We start from the raw sequence: 14,517 nt of genomic DNA, 5'->3' as shown, positions 1-14,517 counted from the left end.
GTCTTGAAAGTGTGCAAAGTGTGGGCCAATCTGGTGGCTGGAGTGATGACACGTGAATGCTGGAAATTCCAGACTTTGAGCGGATTCAGCGTACATAGAAAGAAAATGTAGCATTCACGTGGGTCTCTCCTAAGCGTGCCATTGGTCGGTCTGCTGTCCTTAAGTACCCCCCTCCCCCCCCCCCCCTCAACGTCACGTTTGCTCAACTTTCTCGGTCTTTGGCGCCCAGAGAAAGCTTGAGGAAGGATAAAAAATGGCGAGGTTTCGGTACTGCGTTTTCTGTTATTCTTATTTGTTTTTGTTTGTTTGCTTGTTTGTTTGTTTGTTTGTTTGTTAATTTTTTTAATTTTTTTTTTTTTTTTGTTTGTTTCGTTCGTTTGTTTGTTTGTTTGTTTCGTTTGCTTCGTTTGTTTTGTGATGTTTTGTTTTCCCTTCTTGATGGCACAAAACAGAAGCAAACAAGACTTTCGGTTATATTCGGTTATATTCGGTTCAATAAAAGTTTGTTGGTTTCTGCACAACAACAACAACAACAACAACAACAAAAGTCCCTCTGTCCCTCAAAAGCAGTTTCTCCTCTGTCCTAAAGAAGAGCCTCTTTGTAATCGATCTTGTCTGAATGCAGCTCTCCTTTTGCCTACAGGTTTTTATTCCAACCCTTTTGTTGTTGTTAGTGCCATGTTGTTGTTATTGTTATACTCTGTAAAAGCAGTTGTTGCTGTTGTACTTGTTTGTTGTTTCTAAAGACACTGTTGTTGCTGCTGTTAGCGCTGTTAGTAATCACCCACTTGGCTTGTATTTTTGTTTCTTGTTTTTGTTTTTTGTTTTATTTATAAACACTCTCTGAGTAAGTGATGCTGTTGCTGTTGTTGTTGTTACAGTTGCAATGAGTGTTTGTTAATGTTCCCCCACTTGGCTTGTACTTTTGTTTTCTGTTTTGTTTTGTTTTTTTTTTGTTTTTGTTTTTTTTTTCTCAACACTCTCTGAGTAAGTGATGCTGTTGCTGTAGTCGTTGTTATAGTTGCAATGAGTGTTTGTTAATGTTCACCAACTTGGCTTGTTTATAATCTATTTTATTTTATCAACACTCTCTGAGTCAGTGATGGTGTTGCTGTTGCTGTTGTCGTTATTATGCTTGCAATGGGAGTTGTTACTGTTCACCCACTTTGCTTGTTTTGTTTTTATTTCTTTATTTTATCAACACCCTTTGAGCCAGTGATGCTGTTGCTGTTGTTGTTGTTATAGTTGCAATGAGTGTTGTTAATGTTCACCCACTTTGCTTGTGTTTTTGTTTTTGTTTATCAACACCCTTTGTGTCAGTGATGCTGTTGCTGTTGTTCTTATTACAGTTGCAATGAGTGTTTGTTAATGTTCACCAACTTGGCTTGTTTATAATCTATTTTGTTTTATCAACACTCTCTGAGTCAGTGATGCTGATGCTGTTGTTGTTATTGTGCTTGCAATAAGTGTTGTTAATGTTCACCCACTTTGCTTGTTTTGTTTGTGCTTTTGTTTTTGTTTATCAACACCCTTTGAGTCACTGATGCTGTTGCTGTTGGTGTTATTATAGTTGCAATGAGTGTTAATGTTCACCCACTTTGCTTGCTTTATTTGTTTGTTGCTTTTTTTTTTATCAACACCCTGCGAGTTAGTGATGCTGTTGCTGCTTTTGTCATTTTACTTGTATTTATAGTTGTTACTGTTCAGCCACTTTGCTTGTTTTTTAATCTGTTTTATTTTATCACCACTCTCTGAGTCAGTGATGATGTTGCTGATGCTGTTGTTGTTATTTTACTTGCAATGATAGCTGTTACTGTTCAGCCACTTTGCTTGTTTTGTTTGTTTGTTTGTTTGTTTTTTTTTATCAATATCCTCTGAGTAAGTGATGCTGTTGCTGTTGTTGTTGTTATAGTTGCAATGAGTGTTTGTTAATGTTCCCCCCCCCCCCCCCTTGGCTTGTACTTCTGTTTTCTGTTTTGTTTTGTTTTTGTTTTTTTTGTTGTTTTTTTTCTCAACACTCTCTGAGTAAGTGATGCTGTTGCTGTAGTCGTTGTTATAGTTGCAATGAGTGTTTGTTAATGTTCACAAACTTGGCATGTTTATAATCTATTTTATTTTATCAACACTCTCTGAGTCAGTGATGCTGATGCTGTTGTTGTTATTATGCTTGCAATAAGTGTTGTTAATGTTCACCCACTCTGCTTGTTTTGTTTGTGCCTTTGTTTTTGTTTATCAACACCCTTTGAGTCACTGATGCTGTTGCTGTTGGTGTTATTATAGTTGCAATGAGTGTTAATGTTCACCCACTTTGCTTGCTTTATTTGTTTGTTGCTTTTTTTTTTATCAACACCCTGCGAGTTAGTGATGCTGTTGCTGCTTTTGTCATTTTACTTGTATTTATAGTTGTTACTGTTTAGCCACTTTGCTTGTTTTTTAATCTGTTTTATTTTATCACCACTCTCTGAGTCAGTGATGATGTTGCTGATGCTGTTGTTGTTATTTTACTTGCAATGATAGCTGTTACTGTTCAGCCACTTTGCTTGTTTTTTTTTGTTTTTGTTTTGTTTGTTTGTTTGTTTGTTTTTTTATATATCCTCTGAGTTAGTGATGCTGTTGTTGTTATTATGCTTTCAATGAGAGCTGTTACTGTTCACCCACTTTGTTTGTTTATAATCTGTTTTATTTTATCAACACTCTCTGAGTCAGTGATGCTGATGCTGATGCTGTTGTTGTTATTATGCTTGCAGTGAGAGTTGTTACTGTTCACCCACTTTGCTTGCTTATTGTCTATTTTATTTTGTCAACACTCTCTGAGTCAGTGATGCTGATGCTGATGCTGTTGTTGTTATTATGCTTGCAATGAGAGTTGTTACTGTTCACCCAATTTGCTTGTTTTGTTTTTTTATTTGTTTTTTTGTTTGTTTTTGTTTTGCTTGTTTTTTTTTATCAATACCCTCTGAGTCAGTGATGCTGTTGCTGTTGTTGTTGTTGTTGTTATAGTTGCAATGAGTGTTTGTTAATGTTCCCCCACTTGGCTTGTACTTTTGTTTTCTTTTTTGTTATGTCAACACTCTCTGAGTCAGTGATGCTGATGCTGTTGTTATTATGCTTGCAATGAGAGTTGTTACTGTTGTAGTTATGTCTGTCATTTGTCCTTGTTAGCAAGTTCTATTTGCCCTCTCTTGCCTTTTTTCAACACAGTTTCTTTCTTTGAGTCATATGGTTGCGAGATCCTCTCAAACTCCATCTCTTTATTTATTTGTTTCTTTTTTTTTTTTTTTTTTCTCATTCTCCTTCTCATAATAGCAATCACTGCTGCCACCATGCATGTAATGCTAGTTGCTCTCATTCTTTTTCATTTGCTAGTGGAAACTTTGTTTCTTCTTGTTGCTCTCTTTTCTTTCTTTTTTCTCTTTTGCAGAGGATTCGAAAAAACACAGCTCTTCCCTGCAGTTGTAAACATTCCAGGATTCCAGGATGCAGGCAGAAGAAAAACACTCTCACTAACTGTCTTCTTTTTTTTAGCATAAACCGTTGCAAACAAACACCTGAACATGTCTTCTTCACAAGAAAACAACACTGTTGTTGCCCCTTCTCCGAACTCTAAAGCGAAAAAAAAGAAAAGAAGGCAGTCACAAGAACAGAGAGACTTAAAGCTCAAAAACAAAGTCAGGGCCGCATTAGTTGCAGCGTGTGGCTCCGTAAACAGGGTTGTACCTTTCTATGGTACCAAGAAGAGGTACGCTGTTAGCTGTCCGATGCCTTTGTGCAAACATTCCTCCACAAGCATTAAAAGACACTTGACTAAAAAAGATCATTCTTGGACTTTGGATGAAGCTTCCATCTTTTACTCTGCAATGGTCAGGAAGTTTCAGCATGCTCGTCTCGAACGCAAGTCCGGCTGTCCAAAACCTTACCCCTGTTTGCAATGTTGGAAGTATTACGACCGACTGGACATACACTTGAAAGAGACTCATTTCTACGATTCCAAGACGATCAAACAAAAGATTGCAGAGGCAAAGCGATACGACAACGACAAGCTCTATGTCCCTCAATTTATTCGACCTGCCTTCTTTGGTATTAAGCCAGTAGCTGAACAAGCGTCTGCATCAGGCTCTGCATCCTCTGCTCCTGGGCCTTCCTCCTCTTTTTCTTCTCCGGTTCTTTCCTCTGATCCTCTTTTAAGCTTGCCCTCATCAGTTGCTGGTTCGTCCGAGGCTCCTTCTGCAAACCAATGCACCTCTGTAGAAAACAAAGAGCTGAACACCGAATCCGTCCTAGACTCTGATTTTAATTCCTTAAAGCACTTGGTTTCCAACTCCTCCGTCTTGACAGAAGATAAGAGACTCTTGTTTCAGCTGGACAAAGATGCTTTTCACTTTTATTACCAGTCAGCAGATGAGCTCTTCAGAGATTTTGAAAAGTGGCTTGTGGTAGCCAACAACAACACTTTGTCACAAGCAAAGATCTACAAAAATGCAGTTGTTGAAATATTGACATGTTGTGACAGCACGCTGACGCTGCACCCGAACGCTCTCACCAATTCCAACGTTTTGGAGGATAGATACTTTTCCATGCACTTTAAAAACATTCAGCTCAATTCCAAGCTGAGTGAACTTGACCAAACAAAAGCCATGTCTTGTCACACGTTGTACAACCGCCTTGTCTACCTTTGTCTCCTGTTTCGTTTCAGTGAAGCCAGGAATGTCTATTTCGGACTTTCTCATGAGGCCATCCGACGTTTGCGCTGCAAGGTGGAGGAGTTACAAAAAGTGCTGAGGCCCTTTCGTTCTTTGAGGAGGAGCCTTGTGAAAAGCAAAAAATGCATCAACATCATCAATGTCAGTTTGCTGAACGAATATGGCAAGTCTGCATACGTAAGACAGTTAGTGGAATCGATTAGAAAGCCGTCTCTTACACCGACTAGAGACAATGCTGTGTCTCTACGAAACCATCTTCTGCTCTCTGTCACTGTAATTAACAGTTTAAGAAAATCTAACATTGCTCTTTTAAACATTAGAGACTACATGGCTGCTGAGAAGAGTGAGTGTGGATATTGCATTGTGCAAGAGCGCTACAAAACAGCATACAAGTACGGAGCCAAAAACATTCTAGTGCCGAACGACTTGAAAGTGTTGATCGATATTTATTTGCTGAGATACAGAGACCTTCTTGTCAACGACTCTCACTACATGGCTGCAGACACCAAGACTGTTTTGGAGTTGAGCGACTGCTACAGGCCCCTTTTTCCATCGATGAGACCCAACAAAGACGAATGTGTGACACTCGGTGCAACTAGAGTGCCTGTTTACCAGATGGGTTCCTCTGCTATCTCCTCTTGCCTGACGTCCTGCTTCAGAAAAAGCCAAGTAAACATTCCCATGAAGCGTCTTACTCCCACTTGCATTCGCGGTTCGATAGCCACTTACTTTGCCAACAACAGCAAAGAAGATCGCGAGCGGTTTGCTACACTCTACATGAAGCACAGCAGGAACACAATGGATAGCTTTTATGTGTCCCAGTGGAACGCTGCAGAGGAGTTGCGCTTTGCCCTGGGCATCGGACAGTCCTTCGGAGTCATAGAGTCTTTGACTGTTGAAAAGTCTGAGAGACCACCAAAGAAGGAGAAGGATGTGATGGACTGGCTCCAAACTAATGCAGAGGAGTACGGTTTTCATGAGGTTGAGGACATCTTTGAGGAAGATTTAGACTCCGGTTCTGACTCTGAAGAATGTGCTGCTACTTTCAGCTGTACCACAGTGGTTCCGTTTTCTCCAGCTGTAGAAAACAATGTTCCTTTAGAGGATAGCAACGACCATGCCGTAGATTTCTTGTGTGAACCTACCTCAACTCCTGTTTCGTCTGTTCCATCTGAACAAACAATCGCTGGTCCAGTTCTTGAACTATCCCCTGCTCTTGCACAACTAGTTCCTAACGAACAAGCTGTTTGTATGGATGTAGATCAGACTCTAGCTGTTCCTGTTGGCACAGCTTGTTCTCCTCTTGCATTAACATTATTTCCTGATGAACCGGATTTTATTGAACACCATGCAAAACTTTCTCCAGTTTACTTTAATGAGCAAGTGGTTGCCAAACCTGTTTCTGCTTCTCCTTCTCAGCAAGTCGCTTTCTGTCCTTCAAAAGAGGTCTTTTCTGTTCCTCTGACTCCTAGCCTTGTTGCTTTTCAGCAAACATTGGCCAAACCCAGTTTGTTTCTTTCATCTGATCCAGTTTCAGCTGTTCCTGTCCAACAGGCTGGTACTGTTCTTGCAAAGCAGCTCTCACCTTATGCTGTTCAATCTGTTGGTAGCCTATTTAGCCAAAGTCTTGCCTCTACATCCTGAGGTAAATTCTTTTTGATTTTTGATTTTTGATTTTTATGCAAATCTCAACACGCTTTCAAAAAATGAAAATGCCCAAATCAACTCCTTGCCCTATTGTTATTGTTAGAGCTGTAAAAAAAACAAAACAAAACAAAAAAACAACACAGAAGTGTGTATGTATTTGTTGCAGGACTAATTCTGTGATTGCTTAAATGTTTATACAAGTGAATGATACTAAAACTGATTATGTTTTAGAAGTAAAAGATCCAAGAAGAAAAAAAATCAAGTTGGAAATGCCATCTTTCACTCAAGAACTCATCGGTAATGTAAAACCTAATTTATACAAAGATATATAAACACAAACCTCTTCTTGCACAATTTCAGATGGTTAACTGTTAACAAAAACTAGCCATCATTGCTAAGTGCACTTTTAGAAAGTTGTGTCTACCCGATTTCTAATGATGAAGTTAGAAACATCACCGTTAGAAATCATGCACAGCTTGTTATCATCTCTAACACTTAGAAACTGTTGATGGTTTTTATGAATTAGAAAAATGAACATGGTTTTATTTTATTTCAGGATCAACTCAGCCAAGAACAAAGGAAAACAAAGCAGAAGTTAGCCAATGCCATTTAGGTAATCTTTCAAAAACCAGTTATTGCTATCAGTGCAAACAATAAGGTCAACAAAAAAAAATAAATAAAAAAACAGAATAAATCTTGTCTTACTTCAGAACCAAATGAATATTTGATTTAATCACTTTGTGTTATGACTTGAGTTTGTAAAATTTTAGATGAAATAGTTGAAGAGCTGAATGCTTGCCCTGGCCACAACGAATGGTTCAACACCAGAAGTTTTCCACGATGTGCAGCTTTGGTGTTGGCATACATCTTGCAAGACGTGTTTACAGATGTAAGCTCAAGTTGCTCGTACAAAGATTACCTTGGCATCTTGGCAAATCATAGCAGTGACAAGCTCATTCATGTCTTGCAAAAGTACTCCTACCAAAGCCATATTAAAGACAAAATTAAAAACATGAAGCTAAAAATTCAAAAAGAGGGTAGTTTAGAAAAGTTTGTTCAATATGGCAATATCGTGAAACCATTTATGTAGTTTAGATAAGTTTGTTCAGTTTGGCAATAAAGATGGGCCTTTTGTGTAGTTTGTTTTATCTATGCTTTTGCAAATATTTTTATCTGTTTCGCTAAAGACATAATAAACAAGAAGTTCTGTTAAACTGTTCTCACATTTCTTATTTAAAGATAGTTCAAACTTTTTTTTATCTTTAAAAAAAAAAAAAAGAAGTCGTTTTGTTATTCTGTGAAAACTTTTAATAGAGTTGCATTTAGAATTACTTCTGATGTTTTTAAGAGTTTGTTAAAAAGCAAAATAATATTTCCTGTGATGTTAAACTGCATAAGTGAAATTTAAAAAAGGAAAACTGCTCCAACCATTTTTCGGAAAAAGAAATCAAAAAGTTCCTTATTTTAAAAGATCTAGACATCCATTTCTTCTTCAGCAAAATAGCGAGGCTTTTTTATGAACTCTTACTCTCTATTTTTTCATATATTTACACAAAGGATTTTATTTAGTTCAATGTAAACATACATAGAAGTATATTATGTTTTTTTTTTTTTTTTTTTTGTTTTTATGCAGTCTAACTTTTGTTTCACTTCTATTTTATTTTACGTTTATCTTGTATTTTATCATGCCTTATTGGTTTTTGCGTTTTGTGATGTCAAGCTGCGTAAGCTAAACTTAAAAGGGGAAAACTACGCTAACTTTTCTTTGAAAAAATATTCAAGAAGTACCTTAAACGAAAGAGAAAGCACACGAATCTTGCCATCCAATTCTTCTTCTGCAAAGTAGCGAGGCTTTTTATGTACTTTTGCTCTCTAATTTATCTCTATTTACGCAAAGGGTTTTATTTCAATGTAAACACGTATAAAAGAATACTTTGTTAAAAATAATGTTAAAGGAGTTGCGTAAAAAAAAACGTCTGAATAAAGTTTCTTTACAAAAAAAACAACTAAGAAACAAGCGCGCCTAAGAAAAACCAGATCGCGATTCACTAAGTCAAAAAACGAAAGAAACAAAGTTTAAAAGGTCTTTCTAGACAACAAATTCTATTTTTGGCAATGCAGTTTTTGTATTTATGCAACCTAACTTTTGTTTGACTTCTATTTTATTTTACGTTTACCTTGTATTTTATCTTGCCTTTTTGTGTTTTGTGATGTCAAGCTACATAATCTAAACTTAAAAGAATGAAACTAGGCTAACTTTTCTAGTAGAATATTATGTTGTTGGTTTTGTATGCAGCCTAACTTTAGTTTCATCTATATTTTATTTTGCGTTTATCTTATATTTTATCTTGTCTTTTTGAGTTTTGTATTTTGTGATGTCAAGCTACATAATTTAAACTTAAAAGAAGAAAACTAGGCTAACTTTTCTTTGAAAAATTGTTCAAAAACTACCTTACACCGATAGAGATAGCTCACGAATTTAAAAAGTTGCATCTATTCATCTTCTTCTTCAGCAAAGTAAAGCTTTTTATGCACTTTTACTCTCTAACTTACCTATATTTGCGTAAAGGATTTTATTTAATTCAATTTAAACATAACTAGTAGAATATTATGTTGTTGGTTTTGTATGCAGCCTAACTTTAGTTTCATCTATATTTTATTTTGCGTTTATCTTATATTTTATCTTGTCTTTTTGAGTTTTATATTTTGTGATGTCAAGCTACATAAGCTAAACTTTAAAGAGGAAATTTACGCTAACCTGTCTTTGAAAAACTATTCAAAAACTACCTTTAACAAAGTAGCGAGGCTTTTTATGCGCTTTTACTCTCTAACATACCTATTTTTGCGCAAAGGATTTTATTTAATTCAATTTAAACATGCCTAGTAGATTATTATGTTGTTGGTTTTTTATGCAGCCTAACTTTAGCTACATCTATTTTTCATTTTACGTTTGTCTTATATTTTATTTTATCTTTTTGTGTTCTGTGATGTCAAGCTACATAAGCTAATGTTAAAAGAGGAAAGCTGCGCTAACCTTTCTTTGAAAAACTATTCGAAATCTATTTTTGAGATAATCTAGATTTAAAAGAGGAACACTACGCTAATTTTGCTTTGAAAAAACTCTCGAAAACTAACTTATTCGATAGAGACAGCACACAAATTTAAAAAATTGTATCTACTCATCCACTTCTTCTACAGCAAAGTACTGAGGCTTTTTATGCACTTTTATTCTCTAACATACCTATATTTGCGCAAAGGATTTTATTTAACTCAATGTAAACATACATAGAAGAGTATTGTTACCCGTTTGTTTTATGCAGCCTAACTTTAGTTTCATCTATACATTATATTGCGTTTACCTTATATTTTATCTTGCCTTTGTTAGTTTTGTGTTTTGTTATGTCAAGCTTCATAATCTAATCTTAAAAGGGGAAAACTGCGCTAACTTTTCTTTGAAAAAGTACTCAAAAAGGACCTAAATCGATATAGATAGCTCACAATTTTAAAAAGTTGCATATAGTCATCTTCTTCTTCAGCAAAGTATCGAGGCTTTTTATGGATTTTTACTCTAACTTTCCTATATTTGCGCAAAGGACATTATTTAATTCAACTTAAACATGCCTAGTAGATTATTATGTTGTTGGTTTTTTATGCAGTCTAAACTTTGTTACATCTATATTTTACGATTAACTTATATTTTATCTTGCCTTTTTGAGCTTTGTGTTCTGTGATGTCAAGCTACATAGTCTAAACATAAAAGAGGAAAACTACGCTAAACTTGCTTTGAAAAACTATTCAAAAACTACCTTTAACAAAGTAGCGAGGCTTTTCATGCACTTTTACTCTCTAACATACCTACATTTGCGCAAAGGATTTTATTTAATTCAATTTAAACATGCCTAGTAGATTATTATGTTGTTGGTTTTTTATGCAGCCTAACTTTAGTTTCATCTATATTATGTTTTAGGTTTATCATATATTTTATCTTTTCTTTTTGAGTTTTGAGTTTTGTGATGCCAAGCAACTTAAGCTAAACTTAAAAGTGGAATGCTACGCTAACCTTTCTTTGAAAATCTATTCATAAACTACCCTAGACAAAAGCTAGATTTAAAAGAGGAAAACTACACTATTTTTACTTTGAAAAAACTTTCGAAAACTACCTTAATCGATAGAGATAGCACACGATTTTAAAAAATTGCATATAGTCATCCACTACTTCTGCAGCAAAGTAGCGAGGCTCTTTATGCACTTTTTCTCACTAGTTTGCTTATATTTACGCAAAGGAATTCATTTAATTCAATCCAAACATATATAGAAGATTATTATGTTACGATTTTTTTTTTCTTTTATGCAGCCTAACATTTATTTCACCTACATTTTATTTTACGATTAACTTTTATATTACCTTTCCTTTTAGTGTTTTGTGTTTTGTGATGTCAAGCTACATAAGCCAAACTTTAAAGAGGAAAACTACGCTAAGCTTTCTTTGAAAAACTATTCAAAAACTACCTTAAACAAAGTAGCGAGGCTTTTTATGCACTTTTACTCTCTAACATACCTACATTTGTGCATAGGGTTTTATTAGATTCTAGTAGGTTATTACGTTGTTGTTTTTTTATGCAGTCTAACTTTAGCTTCATCTATATTTTATTTTACGTTTATCTTATATTTTATTTTGTCTTTTTGAATTTTGTGTTTTGTGATGTCAAGCTACATAAGCTAAACTTAAAAGAGGAAAGCTACGCTAACCTTTCTTTGAAAAGCTGTTCAAAAAATACCTTAGACATAATCTAGATTTAAAAGAGAAAGACTACGCTATTTTTGCTTTGAAAAATCTTTCGAAAACTACCTTAATCGATAGAGATAGCACAGGATTTTAAAAAGTTGTATCTAGTCATCCACTTCTTTCACAGCAAAGTAGCGAGGCTTTCTATGCGCTTTTACTCTCTAACATACCTATTTTTGCGCAAAGGATTTTATTTAATTCAATTTAAACATGCCTAGTAGATTATTATGTTGTTGGTTTTTTATGCTGCCTAACTTTAGCTACATCTATTTTTCATTTTACGTTTGTCTTATATTTTATTTTATCTTTTTGTGTTCTGTGATGTCAAGCTACATAAGCTAATGTTAAAAGAGGAAAGCTGCGCTAACCTTTCTTTGAAAAACTATTCGAAATCTATTTTTGAGATAATCTAGATTTAAAAGAGGAACACTACGCTAATTTTGCTTTGAAAAAACTCTCGAAAACTACCTTATTCAATAGAGATAGCACACAAATTTAAAAAATTGTATCTACTCATCCACTTCTTCTTTTTATGGATTTTTACTCTCTTATTTACCCAAATTTGCGCAAAGGACTTTACTTAATTCAACTTAAACATGTCTAGTAGATTATTAAGTTGTTTGTTTTTTATGCAGCCTAACTTTAGTTTCATTTATATTTTATTTTACGTTTATCTGATACTTTATCTTGTCTTTTTGTGTGTTGTTTTGTCAAGCTACATAAGCTAAACTTAAAAGTGGAAAAGTACGCTAACCTTTCTTTGAAAATCTATTCAAAAACTGCCTTAGACATAAGCTAGATTTAAAAGAGGAAGACTACGCTATTTATGCTTTTAAAAAACTTTCGAAAAATACCTTAATCCATTGAGGTAGTGCACGAATTTACAAAGTTGTATCTAGTCATCCACTTCTTCTATAGCAAAGTAGCGAGGCTTTTTATGCACTTTTGCGTTCTAATTTATCTCTGTTTACGCATATGGTTTTTGTTTATTTCTATGTAATGATATACAAAAGAGTATTTTGTTAAAGATTATGCTGCAGGAGCTGCGTAAAAAAACTCTGGCGACCTTTCCTTAAGAAAAAAGCAACTGAAAGACATGTGCGCCTTAGAAAATTCAAATCGCGATTCACCAAATTAAAAGACGAAAAGAACGAACTTTAAAAGCTCTCACTAGACATTTGTGTTTATGATAGGCAATGCAGTTTTTGATTTTATGCAGCCTAACATTTGTTTCATCTATATCTTATTTTACGTTTATCTTATACTTTATCTTGCCTTTTTGAGTTTAGTATTTTGTGATGTCATGCTAAATAAACTATACTTTGCTAATTTTTATTTGAAAAAATATTCAAAAACTACCTGAATTATAAGCTAGATCTAAAGGAGGAAAACTACGCTAACTTTTCTTTAAAAAAAATATTTAAAAACTACCTTAAACATAAGCTATATCCAAAAGAGGAAAACTATGCTAACTTTTCTTTAAAAAAATATTTAAAAACTACCTTAAACATAAGCTAGATCTAAAAGAGGAAAACTACGCTAACTTTTCTTTGAAAAAATACTCAAAAACTACCTTAAACATAAGCTAGATCTAAAAGAGGAAAACTATGCTAACTTTTCTTTAAAAAAATATTTAAAAACTACCTTAAACATAAGCTAGATCTAAAAGAGGAAAACTACGCTAACTTTTCTTTGAAAAAATACTCAAAAACTACCTTAAACATAAGCTAGATCTAAAAGAGGAAAACTACGCTAACATTCTTTGAAAAAATATTCGAAAACTACCTTTAAACATGATTTAGATTTAATAGATGAAAACTACGCTAACATTTCTTTGAAAAAACATTCAAAAACTACCTTTAAACATGATTTAAATTTAAAAAAGGAAAACTACGCTAACATTTCTTTGAAAAAATATTCAAAAAGTACCTTAATCGAAAGAGATAGCACACGAAATTAAAAAGTTGCATTTAGTCATCCGTTTCTTCTTCATCAAAGTAGCGAGGCGTTTATGCACTTTTTATTCTCTAAGTTATCTCTACTTACGCAAATGGCTTTTGTTTATTTCAATGTAAAACTTTTCAAAAGAGTATTTTGTTAAAGATTATGCTGCAGGGGCTGTGTAAGAAAACTCTGGTGACCTTTCTTTAAGAAAAAGCAACTAAAGTAGATGTGCGCCTAAGAAAATCCAAATTGCGATTCACTAAATTAAAAGACATATACAACAAACTTTAAAAGTGAAACTATTTTTACAAGCGTATTTGGTAAAGATGAAATGTTCTTATGACATTTTAACGTTACGAAAGGGATTTTCTTCTGTTCAAATATTTATTACAATTTAAAGTGTTAAATAATGTTACAGAAACGACCTAAAACGCCTGTTGTATTAATTTAAACGAACAAAATAGATAAAAAAAAAGAAAAACTATCATTAAAAAAAAAAAAGTAAAAAAAGAAAAGAAATAGAAGTTGAGGAAAAATAAAAATAAGAACTTCTAACAAAGAGCTGTTCTTTTTATTTTTCAGATTTTAGATGCTTAATTCCTTGAATGAAAAGTTGAACTGATGACCCACTACTAAGGTTGTTCCTAGCCTTCCGTTCTCAAACTAGGCCATTCTGAGAGGCTGTTTGATTAAGTACCGTTGATAGTAGTATCGCACGTAAGAGACTTCTAAAACTCTGATTATCAATTCCTTGAATGAAGAGATGACTTCATACTCACTAACGAGGTTGTTCTTAGCCATCCGTTCTTAAACTAAGCAAAACAGTGAAGTTGTTTGATTAAGTATCACAGTTTGCTGATTTGCACATGCACCATTGCCGAAACTGTGATGCTTGGTTCCTTGATTGGATTGAAGAAGCTCATCACCATGCATTTTACAAGCTGTCCGTTGTTATGTTTTGCAATTCAGTGGTTCTGTTTTGCAATTCATTTTCTGTTTGTTTAAGTATCATCGATGGTGGTGTCGTGCATGCAAACTTTCCGAAACTCTGATGCTTGTTTTTCTTGAATGGAGAGATGAGCTTATACTTTAGGTGACTTTTAAAACTGCAGTAATTAGTGCCTCGAATGGAGAAACGAACTCATTCTTTACAGACCAAGGTTGTTCCTGGCCATCCGTTAACATATTAGGCAACAGTACAGCGAAGCTGTTTGTTTTACAAGCTTTTGTCGTTTCGAGAAATCACTACATTAAGCATTCGATGGTGATACACGACTGATGGCCAGGTTCTGATTTTCGAATGAAAAGAAGAGTCGCATCCGACCACCGGTCGGCTTTCGACGCAAAACAGCTGTACACACTCGTCCAACGATCCAGTGACTAACTGTTGCAACGAGAAAGTTAGCTTTATTTGTCGTGCAGATTGTCCGCTTGGACGAT

The 14,517-nt window shown here is 34.5% G+C and overlaps 1 protein-coding gene across 3 annotated transcripts; it reads left to right on the top strand.

Annotated features, from left to right (window-relative positions):
• Positions 1–213: 213 nt before the first annotated feature.
• Positions 214–7,372, top strand: LOC149875936 (uncharacterized). Of its 3 annotated transcripts, XM_090075992.1 has the most exons (6): positions 785–1,319; positions 1,884–2,137; positions 2,471–6,345; positions 6,579–6,644; positions 6,904–6,960; positions 7,118–7,372. In XM_090075992.1, the coding sequence occupies exon 3, from the start codon at positions 3,555–3,557 to the stop codon at positions 6,342–6,344; it is 2,790 nt and encodes a 929-aa protein (XP_089932118.1). In that variant the 5' UTR covers positions 785–1,319; positions 1,884–2,137; positions 2,471–3,554; the 3' UTR covers position 6,345; positions 6,579–6,644; positions 6,904–6,960; positions 7,118–7,372. The 3 variants fall into 3 exon arrangements, with proteins under 3 accessions (XP_089932116.1, XP_089932115.1, XP_089932118.1); XM_090075990.1 differs by lacking the exons at positions 785–1,319; positions 1,884–2,137 and adding an exon at positions 214–267 and having other exon boundaries at positions 3,526–6,345; XM_090075989.1 differs by having other exon boundaries at positions 220–6,345.
• The last annotated feature ends 7,145 nt before the right edge of the window (positions 7,373–14,517 follow it).

Source organism: Hydra viridissima, unplaced genomic scaffold, assembly GCF_058129835.1.
Source record: "Hydra viridissima isolate aposymbiotic clone 2 unplaced genomic scaffold, HvirCarnegie_v1 scaffold_97, whole genome shotgun sequence".
Classification (NCBI taxonomy): domain Eukaryota; kingdom Metazoa; phylum Cnidaria; class Hydrozoa; order Anthoathecata; family Hydridae; genus Hydra; species Hydra viridissima.
Note: the sequence above shows the minus strand (reverse complement) of the source record. Positions and strands in the feature narration are given on the sequence as shown.